General features: G+C 42.3%; 1 protein-coding gene across 8 annotated transcripts in view; it reads right to left on the bottom strand.

Moving 5' to 3' along the window:
* Positions 1 to 25,942, bottom strand: part of clip1a (CAP-GLY domain containing linker protein 1a) — a 180,035-nt gene that overhangs the window by 130,696 nt on the left and 23,397 nt on the right. For all 8 annotated transcript variants that reach the window (XM_085961663.1, XM_085961661.1, XM_085961660.1 and 5 more), the window contains exon 2: positions 11,995 to 12,191. In XM_085961663.1, coding sequence (XP_085817789.1) covers positions 11,995 to 12,091 — 97 coding nt within the window. In that variant the 5' untranslated portion in view covers positions 12,092 to 12,191. The remainder of the gene's footprint in view (positions 1 to 11,994; positions 12,192 to 25,942) is intronic.

The raw sequence follows: 25,942 nt of genomic DNA on the forward strand, positions 1-25,942 counted from the left end.
TTTTTAAAAGCAGAAGGGTTTTTTTTTTCCAATTTCCTTTACTGTGCAAATTACATAGTGATCTCATCAGCTTGGCTCAGCTGGTAATACAGGTAGACTATCCTTCATCCGAACTTCCGAAAACCTCTAAAAACCGAAAGTTTTTTCGTTCAGCGTAAGTCGTGCGCACGACATGACCAGAGTGGCGCACGACTTACGCTGAGCAGGGCAAAGGGTCACAGAGTTCCCTCCTGGGTAGGAGATTGCAGGCCGAGCCGGGCAGTGTGAAGGAGGTACCAGGAGAGTGAACCCAACAATACAGCGGCCCGGCCGATATTCTTTTCTCCCCCCGACCCGACCCGAAGCCCGTCCCCCACCCCCACCCGACCCGACTGATATTCTTTTCTCCCCCCCGCAACCCGACCCCCGACCCGTCCGATATTCTTTTCTCACCACCCCCCCCCCACCTGACCCGATTTGCGGGCCAGCTTAGTAGGAGTCAGCCGATATCCGGCTTTCCAGAGAAGCAGGAAGGGGAATGAGACACGGAACAGTCGCAAGAGGTAGCCTGAACTTTTAAAATTTATATTAAATACAAATTTCCCAGTCTTACAATAATACCTTCTGAAATCCGAAAAATTCCAAAAACCGAAACTCAGCTGGTCCCAAGGCTTTCGGATAAGGTATAGTGTACCTGTATCTTGCAGTCAGTAAGTTATGGCTGCAAGCCCCACTCCAGGACTTCAGCACATAATCTAGGCTGACACTTCAACAACAACTTGCATTTATACAGTGCCTTTAACACAGAAAAACACACCAAGGTGCTTCACAGAGGCATAATCAGACAAAAATGGACACCTTAGCCAAAGATGATGATGTTAGGAGCAGGTCAACGAAGTGGGTTTAAGGAGGGTCTTGGAGGAGATTGGGTTTCAGAAGGGAAGTCTAGAGTACGGGGCCTAGACAACTGAAGGCAGTATTGAGAGGGCGCGCCATTATCAGAAGTCTTTCGGATGTTAAACTGAGGTTCCATTTGCCTAGGAGGAGCCAGTAGTTCTTGGCCACTATTCATCCCTCCACCAACACCACCAAAACAGATTAACTAGTCATTTATCTCACTTGCTGTTTGTGGGACCTTGCTATGCATAAATTGGCTGCTATATTTGCCTACAAAACTAAACAAAGTAACTTGACTGCACTTCAAAAATGTAATTCATTCATTGTGAAGTGCTTTGGGACTTCTTGAAGACATGAAAGGCAATATAAAAATCTAAGTTCTTTCTCATCAGCAAAATAACTGCTTGGGTCACGGCTTTTGAAAAGTCTTTAACAAAATTATAATCAGCAGGACAAATTAACAATATTTTGCAAGTACTAGGTGTGCTTTATAATGGTAATCGTTGTATGCCTGAATAGCATTTTCTATTATGTTCCAGGTCGAAAATAATTTTGGGGCGATTCAGGTTTTCAGTTCCAAATGCATTTAATATTTACTATGAAGTTTGGCATAAAGCCCAAGTTTTACATAGAAGATAGGAGCAGGAGTAGGCCATTTGGCCCCTCGAGCCTGCTCCGCCATTCAATGCGATCATGGCTGATCATCCAAATTCAGTACCCGGTCCCTGCTTTCTCCCCATACCCCTTGATCCCTTTAGCCTCAAGAAATATAGCCAACTCCTTCTTGAATATATTTAATGAATTGGCCTCTACTGCCTTCTGTGGTAGAGAATTCTACAGGTTCACCACTCTCTGGGTGAAGAAATTCCTCCTCATTTCTGTCCTAAATGGCCTACCCCTTATCCTTAGACTGTGACCCCTGGTTCTGGACTCCCCCAACCATCGGGAACATCCTTCCTGCATCTAGTCTGTCTGGTCCTGTTAGAATTTTATACGTTTCAATGAGGTCCCCTCTCATTCTTCTAAACTCTAGCGAGTACAAGCCCAATCGACCCAATCTCTCCTCATACATCATTCCTGCCATCCCAGGTATCAGCCTGGTGAATCTTCGCTGAACTTCTTCCATGGCAAGAACATCCTTCCTCAGATAAGGCGACCAAAACTGCACACAATACTCAAGATGTGGTCTCACCAAGGCCCTGTACAACTGCAGCAAGACATCCTTGTTCCTGTACTCAAACCCTCTCGCTATGAAGGCCAACATACCATTTGCCTTCTTAACCGCCTGCTGCACCTGCATGCTTGCCTTCAGCGACTGGTGCACAAGGACACCCAGGTCTCGTTGCACTTCCCCTTCTCCCAATCTATTGCCATTCAGATAATAATCTGCCTTCCTGTTTTTGCCACCAAAGTGGATAACCTCACATTTATCCAAGTTATATTGCATCTGCCATGCTTCTGCCCAATCACCCAACCTGTCCAAATCATCCTGGAGTTTCTCGGCATCCTCCTCACAGCACACATGCCCACCCAGCTTTGTGTCGTCTGCAAATTTGGAGATATTACATCTAGTTCCCTTGTCTAGATCATTAATATATATTGTGAATAGCTGGGGTCCAAGGACCGATCCCTGCGGTACCCCACTAGTCACTGCCTGCTACTCGGAAATAGACCCGTTTATTCCAACTCTTTGCTTTCTGTCTGCCAACCAGTTCTCTATCCAAGTCAATACCTTGCCCCTAATCCCATGTGCCTTAACTTTACACGCTAATCTCTTATGCAGGACCTTATCGAAAGCCTTTTGAAAGTCCAGATACACCACATCCACTGGTTCTCCCTTATCTATTTTACCAGTTACATCCTCAAAAAAATTCCAGTAGATTAGTCAAGCACGATTTACCTTTTGTAAATCCATGATGACTTTGTCCGATCCTGTCACTGTTTTCCGCTCTCAGTTAAACCTAAAAGGAGACCTTATTCACAGTTCTTAAGCCTGCCTACATACTTGTATTTATATAGCACCTTATCAAATCAATATATCTCAAAGCCTTCACACAATTACTTTGAGTGCAGCACTTGTTATGTAAACAAATATCATTCTGTGCCGATGCCCCACAAACAGCCATGAGTTGAATGTCCAGTTAATCTGTTTTTTTGATGGCATTGGTTGAGGTAATAATGTTGGCTATAACACTAGGGGCTAATTCCTGCTCATCTTTGAATAGACATGGAGCTTTAATATCCACCTGAGCTAGCAGAGGAGGTCTCAGTTTTAATTCTCACCCAAAGGACCTACAGCATACCCACTGTCATGTCAGAGTGTCAACCTACGTTACATGCTAAAGTCCTAGAGGTGAAATGCTACCAACTTAGCCAAGTGGACATGCAGTGGGATTTACTTTCTAATGATTGCAACATCCCGTAAGGACAGATATGAAAACTGCCAATTTACCCAGTATTAGTACAAATACTAATCTTGTAGGAATTGATTTAATGGCCCAGACTTTGCGGTAGAAACAGTGGTGAGGCCATCAGCGCTCACCATTATTAAAGGAGTAAATCGGACAGCAAACTTCCGGTGTCCGCATCTGCGTAGTTAAATGTTGAAATCAGGAAGTTGCTGTCAGAGTTGCCCTGCTCCTCCAGAAGCTGCGCTAAACCGGTATCGCCTTAATATGCAACGGCGTGAAGTTGCAGTACTTAACCACTAGATACCCAGTATATATGCCAGACAAAGTTCGGGCTTGTCCATTCAAGTGTAAGTGAATTTTTAAAGGGGTGATAAGTCTTAATTACCGCCAAACAACCTCTCTGGCACTGAAAATTAACTTTTACAAGCGTGGAGTCTCATTCCTTCAGATTTTAATTATTGTTGGAGTTTTTTTAAAAATTAAAAATGTAAATGAAACATTTTGTTTTACTTTTACTTTGTCTTTTTTATCTCTCTCTTATCCCATCTTTCTTTCCCTCCTTATTTCACTTTCTGTACTTAATTTGGCATTGAATTAAATATTCTAACTGTCACTTCCTGGTTTAGATTCTGAGCAGCTCAGTAAAAATTCTTCAATTTGATTGGTTAAGGAGATACACAGTTGCTTGCCCTGTTCACACAGGTCCCAGATCCCCTGTAGAGGGTGCCGCACTGTTTTTGATTTTTAATAACCACAAGTTCCAGTACAAAAGCCCACAGAAAGTCTGTGAGCAAGTGTATGTGTAATGAACGGCTAGCGCTGTTTGTTCGCCGCTGACCGCAAAATCCGGCCCATTATATTTATATATAAACTCGGAACAGAAATTTGACAAACTAGTAAGAGGAGATTTCCAGAAATAAGCTGGAAAATGGGTTACAGCAATTTTTCTCAAGAAACAAAGTTATGGAAAAACAACTGGAATATGTAACTGGTCAGCTTTAACTCAGAGCACCTAATTAAGCAGTTTAATTTAAAAATACACTTTTATTCAAAATCATTCATCTCTATATTGCCCACTTCAGGTTTGTGTTTCTACACTGGAACTGCAATGGCATGCTCAAGGAACTTTGATCAAATTTTCTACTACTAGAAAAGAAACTAAACAATAGCAATACATCAACCAGTAAATAAATGGACAATTAAGTTATTCATAAAGCAGTCTAAACAAAGTCACAACCTATTAGTGTTGAAATAAGATGACATCAGAAAGCAGCTATGATTGATTTTCTTGGGCAAGAAAACTCTAGAAAGCCACGTTATTAATGGAACATATATAGAAGGTTAAGAGAACAATATCATGAAAAACAAAGCTATCGCTGACAACCTTCTCATTCTATGCACAATTCAGCATCCACCACAGGGAGAGTGACTTGCTTCATAGTGGGGTCATGGTGGAAATGACGTGCTCCTTGGGGGGAGAGTGACTCACTCCATGGGGGGTGGCGGGGGGGGGGGGGGGGGGGGGGAAGAAACAGAGAAAGAGTGACGTGTTTCCAGCCCATTACTCACTGCTTTGGGGGGTGGCGGGGGGGAAGAAACAGAGAAAGAGTGACGTGTTTCCAGCCCATTACTCACTGCTTTGAATGTAACCCCTAAAAAAATGCACAAAGTGATTTACGATGACTATTTCTCTGATTTCCCCTCTCCAGATCCCTACAGGCTCCAAAAAACAATTATGGTTGGGAGTTATGTGGGGGGATTGTGCTGCACTTATTAAAAGAGTACACTGATGCTGCTATAACCAAGACAAATAATCAATATCTGGGCTCACAAGTAATTGAATTAACCTCACTTGTGGAGATGCAGATCAAGGCTAACTATGAGATATTCTTTATTTAATATCAATTCTGTAAGTGCATTCTGCAAAGATTCATGCCTGTGATATTTTGTTAATGCTGCATATATGAGGGAGAATGGAAGAGAGATATATGGGGGCATGGCGGAGAGAGGTAATTAAAATGGGAGGAGCTTTGTGGGGGGTATAAACACCGGCACAGACCAGCTGGGCCCAAATGGCCTGTTCTGGTGCTGTAGATTCGATCCAATTCTAAGGTAAATGCCTTGTTTTACCCTTTTTCAGTATTGTTTAGAACCAGTAAAAAGCAAAATTATTAGTTAAATGGAGAGAGACTACAAAATGCTGCGGTACAGAGGGATCTGGGGGTCCTTGTACATGAAACACAAGAAGTTAGCATGCAGGTACAGCAAGTAATTAGGAAGGCAAATGGAATGTTGGCCTTTATTGCAAGGGGGCTGGAGTATAAAAGTAGGGAAGTCTTGCTACAACTGTACAGGGTTCTGGCGAGACCACACCTGGAGTACTGCGTGAAGTTTTGGGCTCCTTATTTAAGGAGGGATATACTTGCATCGGAGGCAGTTCAGAGAAGGTTCACTAGGTTAATTCCTGAGATGAAGGGGTTGTCTTATGAAGAAAGGTTCAACAGGTTGGGCCTATACTCATTGGGAGTTAAGAATGAGAGGTGATCTTATTGAAACATAAGATTCTGAGGGGGCTTGACAGGGTAGATGCAAGGAGGAAGTTTCCCCTCGTGGGGGAATCTAGAACTAGGGGGTATAGTTTCAGGATAAGGGGTCGCCCATTTAAAATGGAGATGAGGAGGAATTTCTTCTCTGAGGGTCGTGAATCTTTGGAATTCTCTACCCAGAGAGCTGTGGAGGCGGAGTCATTGAATATATTCAAGGCGGAAATAGACAGATATTTGAACTACAGGGAGTCGAGGGTCATGGGAGCAGGCGGGAAAGTGGAGTTGAGGTCAAGATATGGTCAGCCATGATCTTATTGAATGGCAGGGCAGGCTCGAGGGGCCGAATGGCCTACTCCTGCTCCTATTTCTTATGTTCTTAGTTGTACAATACTAAGGTTGCAAAGGGGTGGAAAGTTTCCGGTAAATTTCCGGAAATTTTCCACGGGAAGTTTAGCTTGGGAATTTTGCCCAAAAAAGCACATGCTAGCATAATATTGTTTTTTTTGTATTTCTTTCTTTTTTTCCCCCCCACAGGTCCTCTTAAAATTACTAACAGAGATGGAATCTTAATTATTAAGGAATTTCTTAATCAATATATGTTTATCTTCTTACTTGGCTTGTTTTAATAATTACAAGTTTTGTGTGTGACTGTGAACAAATGTGTCCTGATTGGTTGGATGAGTGGATGAGCGATTAGCTCCCTCTATTTGTAATATTTGCATATCGAATTGTGATTGGCCTGCAGGCATCTGTAAGACTGCTATAGTTTTTTAAGATCCAGGTTAGGGGTCCTGAGGGAAGTCATTTTGTTTTCTGATGTTGTGATGATGCAGTAAGTAAATCAGACTTTATACCAAATAAACCAGTTACTTGTTGAACTCTGTTGTCCTTCAATTTAAAATATACAAAATAATACACTATTGGTGATGTAGCATCGTGTGTGTACAGGTCATGCTTCCATCACATGGAGCATCAGCAAAAATGTACTCACCCTGTTGCAATCGTGCTGATCGACCGCAGTTCGACACAGAGATGAATGCCCTTTATTTCTCTGCATAGAACAATGCCACGTTTACCGTCGGATGTGTGGAAGCATTTTACCCAGGCATTAAAGATGGAAAGACTGTGTACATGTGCAAACACTGTAGAAAGCCATATGTAAAGAATGCCACAAAGATGCAGCAGCATTTATCCAAATGCAACAACTTCACTCAAAGCTCACAGCAGTCAGCCAGAGTTCCTCTGCTTCCATTCAAGAAGATGATGGTTCTCATTCAGCATCAGGCTCCTTATCATCAGCAACTCCTGGCCCACTTGGAAGGTTCTTTGATACAATGGATAACCATAGCCAGAAGAATGCAGATGAGTGCCTTGCTCGAGCTGTATATGCAAACAGGCTCACCCCTCATGCTCACAGCCAATGTGTACTGGAAGAGATTTTTCAATGTTATTCGCCCTGCATACTGTCCTCCCACCAGACATGCTTTGTCTACTTATTTGCTGGAGGCTGAGTATAACAGAGTCCAAGGAAAGCTCAAAGAAACGATAGCGATGGCAGACTGTGTTGCAGTTATCTCAGATGGGTGGTCAAATGTACGAGGGGAGGGCATCATAAACTACATCATCTCCACTCCTCTCCCAGTGTTCTTCAAGAGCACAGACACGAAGGACAACAGACACACAGGCACATACATTGCTGATGAGCTGAAAGCGGTCATCAACGATCTTGGATCACAAAAGGTCTTTGCAGTAGTTACTGACAATGCTGCGAATAGGAAGGCTGCTTGGGCTCAAGTGGAGGAGGCCTACCCTCATATACGTCTATTGGGTGCGCAGCTCATGGGCTTAACCTGCTCCTCAAGGACATCATGGGTTTGAGAACCATGGAAGCACTGTACAAGAGAGCCAAGCAAGTGTTAAGTATGTCAGGTGAAAACAGGTAGTTGCAGCAACCTACAACTCCAAGCAAATGACAAAGAACAAAAACACCACACTGAAGCTGCCCAACAACACTAGATGGGGTGGTGTTGTCATAATGTACAACAGCCTTCTGGAGGGTAAGGAGTCGCTGCAAGAAATGGCAATATCCCAGTCTGGGGATGTGGAAACCACCATCAAGAAAATACTGCTGGATGATGTGTTTTGGAGAGTGGTTAGCAGCCTTAAACTACTCTCACCAGTAGCATCTGCAATTGCTCAGATTGAAGGAGATGACGCTGTCTTGTCAGATGTTCTCAGGATTTTTGCTGATTTAAAAGAACAAATCAGCATTGCCCTACCCACATCCCTGCTGCTCAAAGCAGAGGAGAAGGCAATTGTTCAATTCATACAGACGCGTCAAGAATTTTGTGTCAAGCCGATTCATGCTGCAGCATACATGCTGGACCCAAAGCATGTTGGGAGACCAATACTTTCTGGAGAACAGATCACAGCGCTTACAGTGTGATTTCTACCCTCTCACACCATCTCAATCTGGATGTGGGCAAAGTTCTGGGAAGTCTGGCAAAGTTCTCTACCAAGCAAGGTCTTTGGAATGGGGATGGGATATGGGAATCATGCAAGCATATCAGTGCACATACCTGGTGGAAGGGACTTTGTGCATCTGAGTCCCTGTCACCTATTGCATCGGTGTTACTCCAAATCCCACCTTCATCAGCGGCCTCTGAACGAAACTGGTCAATTTTGGGAATACGCATACAAAGGTGCGCAACAGGCTGACTAACAAGAGAGTGGAGAAACTGGTGGCTATCCGGGCGAACCTACAACTTATTGAGCCAGATACAGAAGTGTCCACCACACAGCTAGACACTGACACAGAGGAGGAAATGGACACGTCAGAGCCAGAGTCAGAGAATCAGGAGGAGCAGACTCAGAAGACTCATGAGTAAAAGACTCAAAGGGACAAAATAAGGACAAATTACAGGCTAAATAAGCTGACGCTCTTTTTATTTTATTTTAGATGGGTCTTTTTTGTGGGGGTTCAATAGAGTTCAAAATTATAACCTAAATAAAGTTTTGAAAGCCTGTTTTTATTTGTATGGAACAGTATGTCTATTTTGATGACAAAGATAATATAAGGGTCAGAGACAAAAACCATCAGTGTGCAAAAAAACTCTAAATTCCTATAAATTCCCATGGAAAGTTTCCTCTTAAAAATTCCCAGAATTTTGCAACCCTATACAATACACAAAGATATCAGCCTTCAACGTTATGCACTCCTGACTAGCCTCCCACATTCTACCCTACGTAAACTTGAGGTCATTCAAAACTCGGCTGCCCGAGTCCTAACTCATACCAAGTCCTGTTCACCCATCACCCCTGTGCTCGCTGATCTACACTGGCTCCTGGTTAAGCAACGCCTCGATTTTAAAACTCTCATCCTTGTTTTTAAATCCCTCCATGGCCTCACCCCTCCCTATCTCTATAATCTCCTCCAACCCCACAACCTCCCCGAGATATCTGCACTCCTCTAATTGTGGCCTCTTGAGCATCCCTGACTTTAATCGCTGAATCATTGGTGGCTGTGGCTTCAGCGGCCTAAGCCCCAAGCTCTGGAATTCCTTCCCTAAACCTCTCCATCTCTCTTTCCTCCTTTAAGACGCTACTTAAAACCTACCTCTTTGGTGAATCTTTTGGTCATCTGTCCTAATTTCTCCTTATGTGGCTCAGTGTCAAATTTTTTGTTTTAGAACACTCTTATGAAGCGCCTTGGGATGTTTTACTACATTAAACCAGCTATATAAATACAAGTTGCTGTTGTTATAGATGAATTACTGAACAAAATTGTATTCAACTTTGAACACTGTGTTTCCTCTTGTACTGCTAATTTCTAATATAATCCACATCCAGTTCCAGCTGTTCATACCAGACTTACTAGACCTGGAGGCGTTTTAAACATAGACATAGAAACATAGAAGATAGGAGCAGGAGTAGGCCATTCGGCCCTTCGAGCCTGCTCCACCATTCAATGAGATCATGGCTGATCATCCAAATTCAGTACCCTGTCCCTGCCTTCTCCCCATAGCCCTTGATCCCTTTAGCCTTTTGGCCTCTCATTTTCATTTGCCCAGTTTCCCTCCTCACCGCATCCCCCTCCTTCTCTGTGGTGTTGACTCATGTTCTATGGGCACCCCCTGGTCTCTTGTTCAAGTGGACATTCTCCGTGTGTGAATCAGCCAACTATTCAACTGTTGGGGATATCACAACTGAGGTGCTCCAGTGTCCTCATCCAATTTTAGCACCTGCACTTTCAGGTGGGAATCACTGAACAGCAACAAGAGGTGCAGACCTTGACTGATTTTTTCCTTTCACCAGCTGAAGGGCACAAATTCTAATACCCCCCACTACCATTCCAGTTGTGATCTGCTAACTCAACACAAACCAGAGACTGAATCTGGTACCATCCTGATCTCTACGACTCAGTTCCACACTAGGGAGCACTGTACCATTATTAGCTGACCCCTCAGGAGCTCTGGATTTCTCTTTTTTCCTGGTTACCTTTATATGGCCATTACTAAATCTACATGGTTCTTCTTTTCCCCATTTTGTTGTGTTAAAATTACAACAGTGACTACACTTCAAAAGTACTTCATTGGATGTAAAGCGTTTGGGGGCGTCCGGTGGTTGTGAAAGGTGCTATATAAAAGTGCTAGTCTTTCTTTCTTAAAATAAATGCTTCTAGCTTCAAAATCAAAAAAACAAGACCTTACAAAGACTGGGCTCTTTTTTTGTTTGCCCCTCCATTCTTGGAAGGAAACATAGCAAACACAGGAAGGAGAATAGGGAAGTAATGCAGTTTGCAGAACTGGGTTTGTATAGTTTGTTTTTCTTAACTTTATTTGTTTAATGCTTCTATCTTTTCCCTGCCTTTATTTTGAGCTCTGTAATTTCTTTTGCAACTGTCTGTAGTTGTAACGCCTTCTCAGCAACCATCAGGAAAAGATAATAATTGAAGAATGTAGACAAAAGGGGAAAAAAAAAATTAAGCTTGTTACAAATGGAGAAGAACACAAAGGCAGAAGAGAAAAGGTTACATGGCCATATACGCCTCTTCTACACAGGAATGATTTTTAGCTTTAATGTGCAGATGGTGGTACAAACACAGTGACAAAGTATCATTTTAAAGTAATTATGCTTTTTGGAAAAAGTCCTGAAACAACTTATACACATGATCTAAAATTTTATTAGAAATGTTGAAATTTTAAAATTAAATATTCCCTTTTTTTTTTTGAGGTCCACTGCACAAAAAATATTCAAAGCAGACAGAGACACAGAGGGGAGGTCATGAGTCCAATAGAGAGTCCAAGTATTGCGTGACATATTACCAGTTCCTTCCTGTCTCCAACCATGGTTCCCCCTCACCAAATCTGATTACATCCAGTGGTTTATCCCTGCAGGTTCAGTGCTGTTCATTTTCCATTATATTCTCAAAAATGCATGTTATCGTTTTCCCTCAATAGAACTACTCTTTACCTTTCTCTCATCCTCCCAAAAAAGAGATTCCATTTGAATTTAATTTAAAAAAAACATTGATTGTGGCAGCACAATGGCAGCCCACACTGGGCCACATTAAGTATTAAAGTCTGCTCTATACTGGAACAGTGCCAGTAGTAAGAAATGAATACAAACAAAAGCGTTTTATATTTGTTAACACATTGTATAAATAGAATACATAGAAAATATTCAATTTATTCCAAATGATTCCAGAAAAATACCTTCAGAACTCATTTTTATGATAATTTGTGGAACAAATTGGGTATTCCTCTGTTCTCCATTGTGTGCAATAATCAGACAAACTAAACATAAAGCAATGCAATCATACAGCAATTAAAAAGGTTGATCCATCTTTTTGAAATTTGATTTACTAAGCTGCAGAAAAGTGTTCATATCAATATTGTATCCTAAAACAACACCTTAAGATTTGTATTATAGCATGCTATTTAACTGCATCAATTGAAGCTTAAAACCAAACAGACCGTACGAAGATGGTAGTAAGAACTGTGCATTGAATCTCATTACATGTTTCCGTCCAGTAAATTTAATGAGGCACTGCTCCAGGATTTAAAATGAAGCATAATCTTGCACAAAGAAATTTAGAATGCTAAACTTAGCCTTCATTTACAACATACATAAAGTCTGGACAAGAGATTGTAACGACTTACTTGCTGATTGTGAAGAAGCAGCTTGCTTCACTGCAGTGCTCCCTGGCTTGGCAATCTTGCTGGGAGCTTTCAGCCCACTAGGTTTTAGCAGACTCATCCTCTGCGCTTCCTTATTTCAGCCTTTGTCTCAAAAATAGTCTTTCCCAATCAGCGAATCATCTGCACTTCTTTTAGATTGTCTGTCTGTCATTTACAGCCTGCAGAGAGAATATTGCACAGACTGAAAAAATATTTTAGCTGCCTTGAAATGGTTTTGAACTGTTGCAGGAAGCAGTACATAAAACGGCTTCCTCCTGACAAAGCACAATGCTCTTTTCCACATGCCTGAGCTCCTGTGAATGACTCTTCAATGAGGTCCTCCCCTACTACCCTGTGCTTTTATCCTTTTTTTTTGAAAAGACTGAAACGTTTGAAAGATGACCAATTTTTCCAGGGCTGACTTGGTTATTAACCACTTTCACTGAGAATTTATAATTGATTTTTTAAAATAATTTGGCGAACAAGCTTTAAATATGGTCATATTTTATAACAGTGCACCATTTATGGCTGGATTATTTCTAAAAAATCAATTAAAATAGTGTGTGTAGATAGCAGCCTTTGTCTGCAATATGAGCATATGACCCATAGTTTATATTCCCACTTACACACTACATTACCAAACCTAGAGTGACATTTTATCCTAAAACACAGAAAGCTGCTACCAGTAAATAATTATACATTTTTAAAACATCAAAGACAAAAACATATGATTAAACCGTGGTGCTCATGTATTATTAATGACCACACTCCACAGCAGCCAGTGATTAATTCTGTCTGAAAAAGCAAACACTGTATTGGTGTTGCTTACTCAAAGAATCAACATATCATTTGTTTAAGGTTCCTTGTAACGCTCAGTCATGTGGCATACAGTATCACTTTCAAAATGGGATAAAAATATTAATGGGAACGTAAGCAATAGGACCATTCAGCCCCTCAAGCCTGCTCCGCCATTCAATAAGATCATGGCTGATCTTCTACCTCAACTCCACCTTCCTGCCCAATCCCCATATCCCTTGTTCACAAAAACACAGGAGGGAGCTAATAACATCCAGGTAGATATAAATTCAGCACACTCCTGCAGTGCTTTCAAAATTGCTGCATCCACAATCAGGAATGGCATACTTAGATTTCAGTTACTAGACATACAAGTTACAACACAAACAGGCCATGCGACCCAACCAGTCCATGGTGTCGTTTACCCTCCACACAAGCAAATCGACCAAATAACATTTACCCACTGGTTCCCATATCTCTTCCTTCCCTTTTCCTTCATCCACTTATCCAATCCAATTTGGAACGTCGACAGTTTCTACCTCAACCATAAACCCTGGAAGTGAATTCTACAGTCTCACAACTCTGAATTAGTTGATTTTCCACTCGGTTCTAAATCTCTTACATTTAATCTTGTATCTATGGTCCTTCATTCTGGACCCCTCAACAACTGGAAAGAATCGGCTTCTATCTACCCTGTCCCATTTCTTTCATAATTTTAAACACTTCTACCATAGCATCCTGTAATCTGTTATACCCAAATTCCATTCATACAAATCTCACTCTTTTCAAGTGCAGTATGTTACAAGTATAAAGTTAAAGGTATTGCAATAAAAACCATCAGAAATATATTAAATTGCAAAAAATAACAGGAATTCTTACTATGGTTAGAATATAAGCAATAAACTGCAACGTACAGAATGCAAATTTAGTTCCCAAGGCAAACTACCACCAACCATTTCAGATGGGTGTAAACCTTGGTTTGATCCCCATAATTATTACGGAAGTTTGTGATGACATTCAGAATTGGTTTAGCACTCTCCAAGAGTGAAACTGCTGAATTAAACTGCAGTATCAATGGGGCTAGAGAGAATTTTTATTTTTTCAATTGTAAAATCAGTTCCACTGGCTGCCATCTGCCATACACCATTACTTGGCCCAGCAAGTGGTGTAAATTCACCAGGACACAGTCTGTACCATTAGGAATCCACAAAAACTGCATTAGTTGACATAAGATTTTCACTGTCCTCTATATATGCACATTCTTCAGATGGCCAACTGAAATACAGAGCTCACCATGTGGAGAATAACAGTCACATAAGTACTACTGAGACCCAACCTATAGCAGATCACATTTGTAGGCAGTTTTCTTACTATTATTTGCAATGATACAGCATCTGCATGTCAGGAGCTGGGGCTTTTTCTGTCCTGCTGGTTTCATTCCAAATGTTTCACATCCTTATCCTCAGTCACACGTCATGAAACTCATCACCATGTTATTCGTTATGTGACCTTAAGCCAAGACCATTGGCCAGGTTGTCATCGATCTTCAAGTTGAGCCACTGTGCCCCTATTGCTCACTTGCTTAACATCCGAGCTAAATATATCTATGTTTGTCAATAAGTGTACGTCTGATTGCAGACAAGAAGTTCCATTCAATTAGTGGTACAACATGAATGAATGCTGATCAAGCCTTCATGTGAAATGCTTCGATGACTTGTCATTTTATTTTACACTTCATCTAGAGTAAATCTATTTTCCTTCCCAAATCTCAGTCACAATATGGATAACTTCTTAACTATATCGATCACCAGCATTTACTACTTCATCAATACTACTTAGACAACTACACAGGCCTCTCACAATTCTTCAAATAATACTCAGCAAAAAAAACTCTGCAGCTTATAAATCCATTTGCTCAACACAAAAAGACTGAACATTAACAATGATTCTCCAGACCAAGACTAGTACATTCAGAAATAGCCCAGTGATGGTGAAATTACAACTGTTCTAATAAACTAGCAACTCTGTTCGGACATCTTTGCAAGCTTATTGCTTAAATATAAACTGCCTTTAATAAACACCTGTGTGTATAAAGTATAGTGAGTTCACTTTGTTTCTATCCTGTGGTACCAGGGCTTTTTACTCCAGGTACAGTAGCGATAGTGGTTAAGGGACTGAACTAGTAATCCAGAGGCCTGGACTAATGATGAACATGAGTTCAAATACCACCAGTTTGAGAATTTGAATTCAGCTTTTAAAATCGGTTAAAAAAAAGTTATCATGAAGCAGTCGGAGTTTGGAAAAACCCAACAGTTCACTGCTGTCCTTACCTGGTCTGGTTTACATGTTGGTTGCCTCTTAACTGCCCTGTGAAGTGGCTGGAGCAAGTCACTCAGGGCAACTAAGGATGGGCAATAAATGGCAGCCTTGCCAGTGATGCCCACATCTTGAGAATGAAAAAAAACTACCATGCCTTGTGGAACTACAGTATCTATCACAAGAATTGTAAAATGGGCATGAATAAACCCACTACCTTGCAAACTGTTTAATACACAAGTCGCATCTTCATGTCTATTTTGGACATTGCAACAATATTTCCAGTATTAAATTACATTTACTTCTCTTTGTAGTTGGTTGAGTATCAGCCTAGCTTTGTGACTGACACTGTAATTTGATTGGCGAGATCCCTGCAATTTATATTCTATTCCAATGCACTCCTGGCTGACCTCCCACATTTCTACCATACCTAAATAAACTTGAGATCATCCAAAACTCGGCTGCTCGTGTCCTAACTCGCACCAAGTCCCGTTCGCCCATCACCCCTGTGCTCGCTGACCTACATTGGCTCCCAGTTAAGCAGCGCTTCGATTTCAAAATTTTCATCCTCGTTTTCAAATCTCTCCATGGCCTCACCCCTCCCTATCTCTCTAATCTCCTTCAGCCGCCCCCCCCCCCCCCCCCAAGAGATATCTGCGCTCCTCTAATTCTGCCCACTTGAGCATTCCTGATTATAATCGCTCAACCATTGGTGGCCATGCCTTCTGTTGCCTGGGTCCTAAGCTCTGGAATTCCCTGCCTAAACCTCTCTGCCTCATTACCTCGCTTTCCTCCTTTAAGATGCTCCTTAAAACCTACCTCTTTGACCAAGCTTTTGGTCACCTGCCCCAATTTCTCCTTATGTGGCTCGGTGTCAAATTTTGTGTCTTACAATACTCCTGTGAAGCACCTTGGGATGTTTTACTACGTTAAAAGGTGCTATATAAATACAAGCTGTTGTTGTTACAAAGATGATTTAGAAGATAAATGGTCATTTATTTCTGGGGGAGACAAGAGGCAGCTCACTTGTGATACTCATTAAACAGGCAAATCAAACAAAAAAAATTACATTATATACAGTCCTCACCACTTATAGCGGGCGCGTTCATGATTTGCCCGCTATGCGCGATGACCAGTATAACGTGCTAGCGCTATTAGGGTACTCTATTTAACAAGAACATTGTAGATCATTATTGAATAAACGAAATAAATCTGCATGCAATGCAACTAGCTTTATTTAAACAGCAGCTGGTGGTAGAAGAAACTGTAACCCCACACCATTAAGAGGGGATTAGAAGGACGTTGATACACAAAGGGTAATTGCACCTTAACAAGGTGCTATTTACTAATATTTGTTCTTGCATTTAGTGCGCATCAACGAGAATACACAATACAAACTTTATTTAACTGTCCAGGGAGACTGACTTTTTTGGGGGGAACTAAAGCTCTCAATTTTCATCCAAACGACGTGGTGACTGCAGCTAAAAGGATGGTTTATCTGCTCTCAAGCCGCCAATGCCACTTTTGACACAGAAATCGAGAAACACAATACTGTCACCATAGGTCAATATCTATCTGCATTGTGTACTGCTGAGAAAGGCTCTGCAGTAAAAAGAGGCTAATTTATTGTACAGGAAACTCTCGTTTAAACGGCACCCAAATATCCGGAATTCTCTATTACCCGGCAAAATTCTCGCTCCAAAAACACCTCAATAACTGGCAATGTTGCCGAGTCTCCCGCGGTGGCCGAGTTAGTCAGTGGGGGTAGTTCTCCAAACTGCCACTACTCGGCTTCTTGGCGCTGTCGGGAGTCAGAACACCTCAAAACCCCTGTAACAGGAGTCTGACTCTCCCGCGCTGCTGGTAGTCTCTTCTGATCCGCCATTTTACAGGGGTACTGTGTCTCCCACGCTGCTGGTAGTCATTGCATTGCATTATGGAAATCCCAAAAGTTGGTCCAAGCAAAAGGAAGAGAGTGGTGTTAACTTTAAAACAGAAAATCAACATATGCCAATGACTAGAAAGGGGAGAGAAGCGTATCAACATTATGAATGAATTTAAAATCGGTTCCTCAACAATCTACAACATCAAATCGCAGAAGGATAAGCTGCTCAAGTTTTATTCAAGCTCGGAGACATCTAAGGGTGTAGAGAAACGGCGTACGCTTCATAAGCCTAAGCTTGAAGAGCTGGATACCGTGCTTTATGAGTGGCTTTCTCTTAAGCGTTCAGAGGGTGCTCCGATTTCCGGACCCATGCTAATCGAAAAAGTGAAGGATTTCTACGCAAAGACGGAGCTCACTGACAAGTGTGCTTTCTCCGAGGGATGGCTAGCGTGCTTCCAAGTTACGGCACGGGACTACTCGATATTTCCGGGGAGAAGAAATCAGCTGATCACGATGCCGCAGAAGAATACTGCGATTATTTCCAATCGGACTGTGCAGCAACATGATTTGTCGCCAGCACAGCTATACAATGCCGATGAAACTGGCTTATTTGAGGTTTTTGCCAGAATCAACGCTTGCTGGGGTTAGTGAGGCTAATGCTTCAGGTTACAAGAAAAATAAAGATCGTGTAACCGTGCTAACATGTGCGAACGCTGCTGGATCACACTGGGTTAAACTTGTCATTGGGAAGTATAAAAATCCCCGTGCATTTAAAAATGTGAGGCACTTGCCTGTTGAGTACAAAGCTCAAAGAAATGCTTGGATGGATAAGGAAATCTTTTCGAATTGGTTCCATCATATTTTTGTTCCATCTGTGAGGGAACTTTTCCGTAAAATAGGGAAACCTGAAGATAGTAAATGCATTTTATTGCTTGATAATTGTAGAGCCCATCCGCATGAATCAGAGTTGGTTTCAGGAAATATTTTCACCATTTATTTGCCACCAAATGTAACTTCTCTCATACAACCCATGGACCAGGGCGTTATCCAAAATCTCAAGTGTCATTACAAGAAAGACTTCCTACATAAACTGATAAACCAAGATGACAATATTTACACATTTCAGAAGGAATACAATCTTAAAGATGCCATCTTCAATGCTGCATGTTCCTGGAACTTGGTGAAAGGTCACACTTTGAGGCAAGCCTGGGGCAAATTGTGGCCTTCTGTAATGTTTGCTGAAGGTTCTTCTTCAGAGGAGGAATTTCATGGGTTCAATCTTCCTTCGTCCCAAGAGGACTACAATAATGGAAATGGCTGGCATGGTGAAAAATGTAGGCCCAGCAAACCCTCTACGTCACCTCAGTGAAAGTGATATTGAGCAGTGGGTTGATGCAGATAGATAGAGAAGTTGCTGTTGTGCATATGCTAAGTGATGATGAAATAATGGAGAATGTTTCGAATCCAAAGAAAGAAAAGCAGTGAAGAGGATGAGATTTCTGAAGAGAAGATGATTTCTTGGGCTAAAGCTGCAGAAGGATTTGCTTTATTCCTCAAATTTGCTGAAAGGCATCCTTGCTACTCTGCCCAAGAAGTTATGCACCTCCATATTCTGCATTCCACCTTTCTACAAAAAAGGCAAGAGTCCACTAAGCAAGCAGACATCCGGGACATGTTTAGGAAAGCTGAAGAATCTGTTGAAGTGCATGATCCCGATGACCCAGCTGACATGGATATTCCTGATGAACCAGTTGACTGGGAATAAGTGTACAGTCAACCACCGTACTTTATACTGTACGTCGTTTATAAGTTTTGTTTTACTGTTAAGTAATTGAAAAGTTATGGATTACACTCAACTGGCAGTACTGTACTTAATCAAGCATCTTCCACCATCCATTTAACAACATCCTGTAGGTGAGTACCCAATTACTGTATACTGCACGTTTCTTGATTTTTTTATTTTTGTTTGTTAAAAATAGCCTCGGTAGATAACCCTCTCCGTCATCCGGAAATTTTGATAAACCGGTGCCGGATAAAAAAAAATTCCTGTACTGTACTTGGTCTTTTAATAATTGAATGGCATCACTACTGAGCTTGTAAAGCTATTACAAGGTCTCACACCAAGGACCCCAAGAGAGCAGGGGTTGGGCGGGAGTGGGACTAATTGGATAGCTCTTTCAAATGGCCGGCACAGGCACGATGGACTGAATGGCCTCCTTCTGTACTGTATCATTCTATGATTATATGAATGCTAATGTCCTCTCTACAAAATGCCAAAGAATTGAAATTAGATCACCAGGCACTGTAAAAGCTCCTGTGCTCGATCAACAGTAACCCAGCCAACTGGGGGAAAAAATGATCCTAGTCTCTTCAACTAAACAAAAATAATTTTATTACATAATGACATTCATTAGTAGAAGTCAATGCAACAAATGTTCCTAACTTAAAATAAAGGAGTCTTACCCAAGAAAAAAAGTGTAATCAATGATCCACTTTCCACAAAGTAAGTGAAGTCAAAAGCATGAGGCAGCCAGTATCAATAGGATACAACAGACTGGCCAGGTTACCCAGGAAACATTCATCTGAGACAAGCAGGTTTAAAGAGCAACTGCTGAAAAGTCATGCCGTTCTGGTAGTCAGGTTGCCTGGGTACAGAGTAAATACAAGAACAGCCAATAAACAGAGCTTTAAGCTCCCTCATTCATTTGAAAGAATGCACTGATGCCAATAGTTGCAAATAGCTGGTTATCTTACTGCAGCAAAGATTATATTTAAGAAAGGTGGGAGAGAGAAACCAGGAAATTATAGACCTATTAGTCTAATATCTGTTGTGGGAAGTTATTGGAATCTATAATTAAGCACAGTGACTGAGCACTTAAAGAAATTTGAGCCGATTAGAGAGAGCCAACATGAATTTGTAAAGGGTAGGTCATGTCTAACAAACGTAGAATCATAGAAAGTTACAGCACGGAAGGAGGCCATTTCGGCCCATCGTGTCCGCGCCGGCCAACAAAGAGCTATCCAGCCTAATCCCACTTCCCAGCTCTTGGTCCGTAGCCCTGCAGGTTAGAGCATCCCAAGTGCACATCCAAGTGCTTTTTAAATGTGGTTAGGGTTCCTGCCTCTACCACCCTTTCAGGCAGTGAGTTCCAGACCCCCACAACCCTCGGTGAAGAAATTTCCTCTCAAAACCTTCCACCAATTACTTTAAATCTGTGCCCCCTGGTTTCTGACCCCTCTGCTAAGGGAAATAGGTCCTTTCTATCCACTTTACCAATGCCCCTCATAATTTTATACACCTCAATAAGGTCTCCCCTCAGCTTCCTCTGTTCCAAGGAAAACAGACCCAGCCTATCCAGTCTTTCCTCATAGCTAAGATTCTCTACTCCCAGCAACATCCTTGTAAATCTCCTCTGTACCCTCTCTAGTGCAATCACATCTTTCCTGTAATGTGGTGACCAGAACTGCATGCAGTACTCTAGCTGAAACCTAACTAGCGTTTTATAAAATTGAAGCATAACCCCCCTGCTCTTGTATTCTAGGCCATGGCTAATAAAGGCAAGCATCCCGTATGCCTTCTTAACCACCTTACCTACTTGGCCTGCTACCTTCAGGGATCTGTGGACATGCACTCCAAAGTCCCTTTGTTCCTTGGAAAGGAAACTACGGTGGTCTGAGGCGCAAGTTGGGTAGGATTGATTGGGGAATGTCACTCAAAGGGTCGACGGTGGATAGGCAATGGCAAACATTCAAAGACCGCATGGCTGAACTACAGAATTTATTCATCCCAGTTTGGCATAAAAATAAAACAAAAAAGGTGACTCAACCGTGGCTAACAAGGGAAATTAGGGATAGCATAAGATCCAAGGAGAGGACATATAAATTGGCCAGAAAAAGCAGTAAACCTGAGGGTTGGGAGCAGTTTAGGATTTAACAAAGGAGGACAAAGGGATTAATTAATAAGGGGAAAATAGAATGAGAGTAAGCTTGCAGGGAACATAAAAACTGACTGTAAAAGCTTTTATAGATATGTGAAGAGAAAAAGATTGGTGAAGTCAAGCGTAGGTCCCTTGCAGTCAGAATCAGGAGAATTTATAATGGGGAACAAAGAACTGGCAGACCAATTAAATACATATTTTGGTTCTGTCTTCACAAAGGAAGACACAAATAACCTCCCAGAGATGTCAGGGAACATAGGGTCTGATGAAAGGGAGGAACTGAAAGAAATCAGTATTTGTAGGGAAATGGTGTTAGGGAAATTGACGGGATTGAAGGCTGATAAATCCCCAGGGCCTGATAATCTACATCCTAGGGTACTTAAGGAAGTGGCCCTAGAAATAGTAGATGCATTGCTGATCATCTTCCAACATTCGATGGAATCTGGAACAGTACCCATGGATTGGAGGGTAGCTAATGTTACCCCACTATTCAAAAAAGGTGGTAGAGGGAAAACGGGGAATTACAGGCCGGTAAGCCTGACATCAGTAGTGGGGAAAATGCTAGAGTCCATTATAAAAGATGCAATAGCAGAGCACTTGGAAAACAGTGGCAGGATCGGACAAAGTCAACATGGATTTACAAAAGGTAAATCGTGCTTGACTAATCGACTGGAATTTTTTGAGGATGTAACTGGTAGAATAGGTCTTCTTCCTAGGCAGTCCCTCGGAACTGAGGATGACTTGCTTCCACATTAAAAAATGAGCTCGCAGGTGGCTGATGAGTCCAATGCAGGACCTACAGTCTCTGTCACATGTGGGGCAGATGGTGGTTGAAGGGGTGGGTGGGTGGGGTGCTTGGGTTGACATGCGCTCCTTGCGCTTGGCTTCCGCTTGCTCCCGGCGAAGAGACTCAAGGTGTTCGCCTTCTCCTCCACTTTGTGCGGTCTTGGGCCAGGGATTCCCAAGTGTCGGTGGGGATGTTGCACTTTCAAGGAGGCTTTGAGGGTGTCCTTGAAGCGTTTCCTCTGCCCACCTGGGGCTCTCTTGCGGTGCCGGAGCTCCGAGTACAGCGCTTGTTTTGGGAGTCTCGTATCGGGGATGCGGACAATGTGACCCGTCCATCGGAGCTGATTGAGCGTGGTCAGAGCTTCGATGCTGGGGCCTGAGCAAGAACACTGACGTTGGTGCGCCTATCCTGCCAATGGATTTGCAGGATCTTGCAGAGGCAACGTTGGTGGTACCTCTCCAGTGCTTTGAAGTGCCTGCTGTACATGGTCCATGTCTCTGAGGCATACAGCAGGGCAGGTATCACTGCTGCCCTGTAGACCATGAGCTTAGTGCCGGGTTTGAGGTCCTGGTCTTCAAACACTCTCTTCCTCAGGCGACTGAAGGCTGCACTGGCACACTGAAGGTGGTGTTGGGACTTCGTCGTCGACGTCTGCCCTTGTTGACAGTAGGCTCCCGAGGTATGGAAAGTGGTCCACGTTGTCAAAGGCCTTGTCGTGGATTTTGATAATCGGGGGGCAGCACTGTGTGGTGGGGGCAGGTTGGTAGAGGACCTTTGTCTTACGGATAGATAAGGGAGAACCAGTGGACGTGGTGTATTTGGACTTTCAGAAGGCTTTCGATAAGGTCCCGCATAAGAGATGAGCGTGTAAAGTTAAGGCACATGGGATTGGGGGCAAGGTATTGACTTGGATAGAGAACTGGTTGGCAGACAGAAAGCAAAGAGTTGGAATAAACGGGTCTTTTTCCGAGTAGCAGGCAGTGACTAGTGGGGTACCGCAGGGATCGGTCCTTGGACCCCAGCTATTCACAATATATATTCATGATCTAGACAAGGGAACTAGATGTAATATTTCCAAATTTGCAGACGACACAAAGCTGGGTGGGCATGTGTGCTGTGAGGAGGATGCCAAGAAACTCCAGGATAATTTGGACAGGTTGGGTGATTGGGCAGAAGCATGGCAGATGCAATATAACGTGGATAAATGTGAGGTTATCCACTTTAGTGGCAAAAAACAGGAAGGCAGATTATCTGAATGGCAATAGATTGGGAGAAGGGGAAGTGCAACGAGACCTGGGTGCCCTTGTGCACCAGTCGCTGAAGGTAAGCATGCAGGTGGTTAAGGCGGCAAATGGTATGTTGGCCTTCGTAGCGAGAGGGTTTGAGTACAGGAACAAGGATGTCTTGCTGCAGTTGTACAGGGCCTTGGTGAGACCACACCTTGAGTATTGTGTGCAGTTTTGGTCGCCTTATCTGAGGAAGGATGTTCTTGCCATCGAAGGAGCTCAACGAAGATTCACCAGGCGGATACCTGGGATGGCAGGAATGATGTATGAGGAGATTGGGTCGATTGGGCTTATACTCGCTGGAGTTTAGAAGAATGAGAGGGGATCGCATTGAAACTTATAAAATTCTGACAGGACTGGACAGACTAGATGCAGGAAGGATGTTCCCGATGGTCGAGGAGTCCAGAACCAGGGGTCACAGTCTAAGGATAAGGGGTAAGCCATTTAGGACAGAAATGAGGAGGAATTTCTTCACCCAGAGAGTGGTGAACCTGTGGAATTCTCTGCCAGAGGGCAGTGGAGGCCAGTTCATTAAATATATTCAAAAAAGAGTTGGATATATTTCTTAAGGCTAAAGGGATCAAGGGATATGGGGAGAAGGCAGGGACAGGGTACTGAATTGGGATGATCAGCCATGATCTCATTGAATGGCGGAGCAGGCTCGAAGGGCCGAATGGCCTACTCCTATCTTCTATGTTTCTATGTCTTTTCCTGTCCATCATTTTTGTATGTTCTTAAATTCATCAGATTACACGAGTTTGTCCAGTGTAAACCTTAGTGTTAAGAACATGCCAATTATAATTTACAGATCGGTGACAAATCCACTTTCCAATCTAGTAGGTGGCTTTCACTTGTGCTCAAATAATATTGCAAAACCAAACAATTTTATTTAAACATTTTAACTACATAACTTGATTTTCTACACCCACACAACAGCCCTTTAAACCATGTAATCAAATTATTACATGATCAATGATCATGCAAGTTATTTTTCTGTTTTTCTCCCCTCGTCAGTTGCTACATACACTTTCCTGGCCAAAACAGTGGTAGGTGACCGGCTCCTACATCTCTGCCAATGATACTACAGGTTCATAGAGCAACTCTATAAACAAACTGCTTTCCCCAAGAAAGTCTTTACTGGAAGATAGCTACAGTATTTGTCTTAAATCACCTAGTTGAAGAACTGTTTTGGCAGAGTCCTAGGCATGAACAGGAGAGCTGAATGCCTCAATATCAAGGCAGCATTTGACTAAGTAGGGCAACAAGGAGCCCTAGCAAAATGGAGGTCAATGGGAAAACTCTCCAGTGGCTACAGTCATACCTGATAGACAGATGGGCATGGTGTCAGAGCCAATCTTCACAGACTCAGGATATCAAAGAAGTTCCTCATGGCAGTGCCCTCAGTCCAACCATCTTCAGCTGCATCACCAATGACCTCACCTCCATCATAAGGTTAGGAGCAGAGCTATTCACTGAAAATTCCTCAGTGATCAGCTCCATTCATAACTTGTCTGATAGTGACGCCTACAGAAGGACCTTGACAGCACCCAGGCTTGGATTGACAAGTGGCAAGTAACATTAGCACCACACAAGGACCATGTAATGAACATCTCCAAAAATAGAAAAGTCCAATCACCTCACTTGACCTTCAATAGTGCAACCAATGCCAAGTCCTCACCACAATATCCTGATCACCATTGACCAAAAGTTGAACTGCACCAGCCATAACAACAAAATGGCTACAAGAGTAGGGCAGATGCAAAACACTCTTGCAATACGTGGATCATCTCCCGACTTCTCAAAGCCTCTCCACCACCTACAATGCTTATTCATGAATGCGATGAAATACCTACCAGTCATCTCGATGGGTGCTACTGGAAATATCTACCCCCTCCAGTACCGGCACACAGTAGTGGCAATATGTCCTATCTACAGTTTGCACTGCAGCAACTCACCAAGGTTACTTGAACAGTGCCTCCCAGCTCCATTACCACTACCACCAAGGGGAGCAAGGACAGCAATGTCATAGGAACCATCACCTCCAAGTTCCTAATTTGGACATATAGTGCCTTTCATTCATCATCACTGATCAAAATCCTGGAATTCCCTACCTAACAACATTGTAGGAGTACCATTTGCATGAGCACTTCAGTGATTCAAGGCGGCTCGCCACCACCTTCTCATGGCAACTAAGAATGGGTAATAAATGCAGTTTTGCCAGCGTTACCCACATCCCAACCACAAACTTTAAAAGAAAAGCTGGCAGCCCACTGACACCAAAAAAGGCTGGGAAGTGTCATTTTTACCCTCATTTAAAAATAAATTCTTGCAATTTTAAATAGGACAAAACTGGAAATATAAGTTAAAAAAAGCTATGGCACAGCACTTTCAAATCTTTTAACCAAATATGTCAATTACATATTTAACAAATATTCCTCGTTCATTATTTAACATTAACACAGAGTACTAAATGCCATTTGTACCTTTCAAATTACACAATTCCTCGTCATGTCAGCAAAACAAAATCAAGACTCTCCTAATGCAAAATCTAAAAGTAATAATCGAGAAACAGAATCTTGCCTCCTTCAGTATGATCCATTAAGAGTTGTTGAGGTAGCATCCCATACATCAGTCTCCGATTTCATAATCACTTCCAAAATTACCCACATCAGTATACTTTGAGAAAGTACATATTCAGCATATAGTTTATTATATGCTCTCAGTAAAAGTAACAACTTTGATAAATCTATATTTGTAAAATTGATCACATGAAAATTATCTTGTTACATTTTTGGATGTCACCCAACATGCTGCCCCAAAAAGCTGTAGAAGCTACATCATTACATAAATTTAAAACAGAAATTGACAGTTTCCTAGAAGTAAAGGGCATTAAGGGTTACGGGGAGCGGGCAGGAATTTGGAC

The sequence above is a fragment of the Somniosus microcephalus genome, chromosome 19 (genome assembly GCF_052327205.1).
Source record: "Somniosus microcephalus isolate GS21.2 chromosome 19, FLI_Smic_1.0, whole genome shotgun sequence".
NCBI lineage: Eukaryota > Metazoa > Chordata > Chondrichthyes > Squaliformes > Somniosidae > Somniosus > Somniosus microcephalus.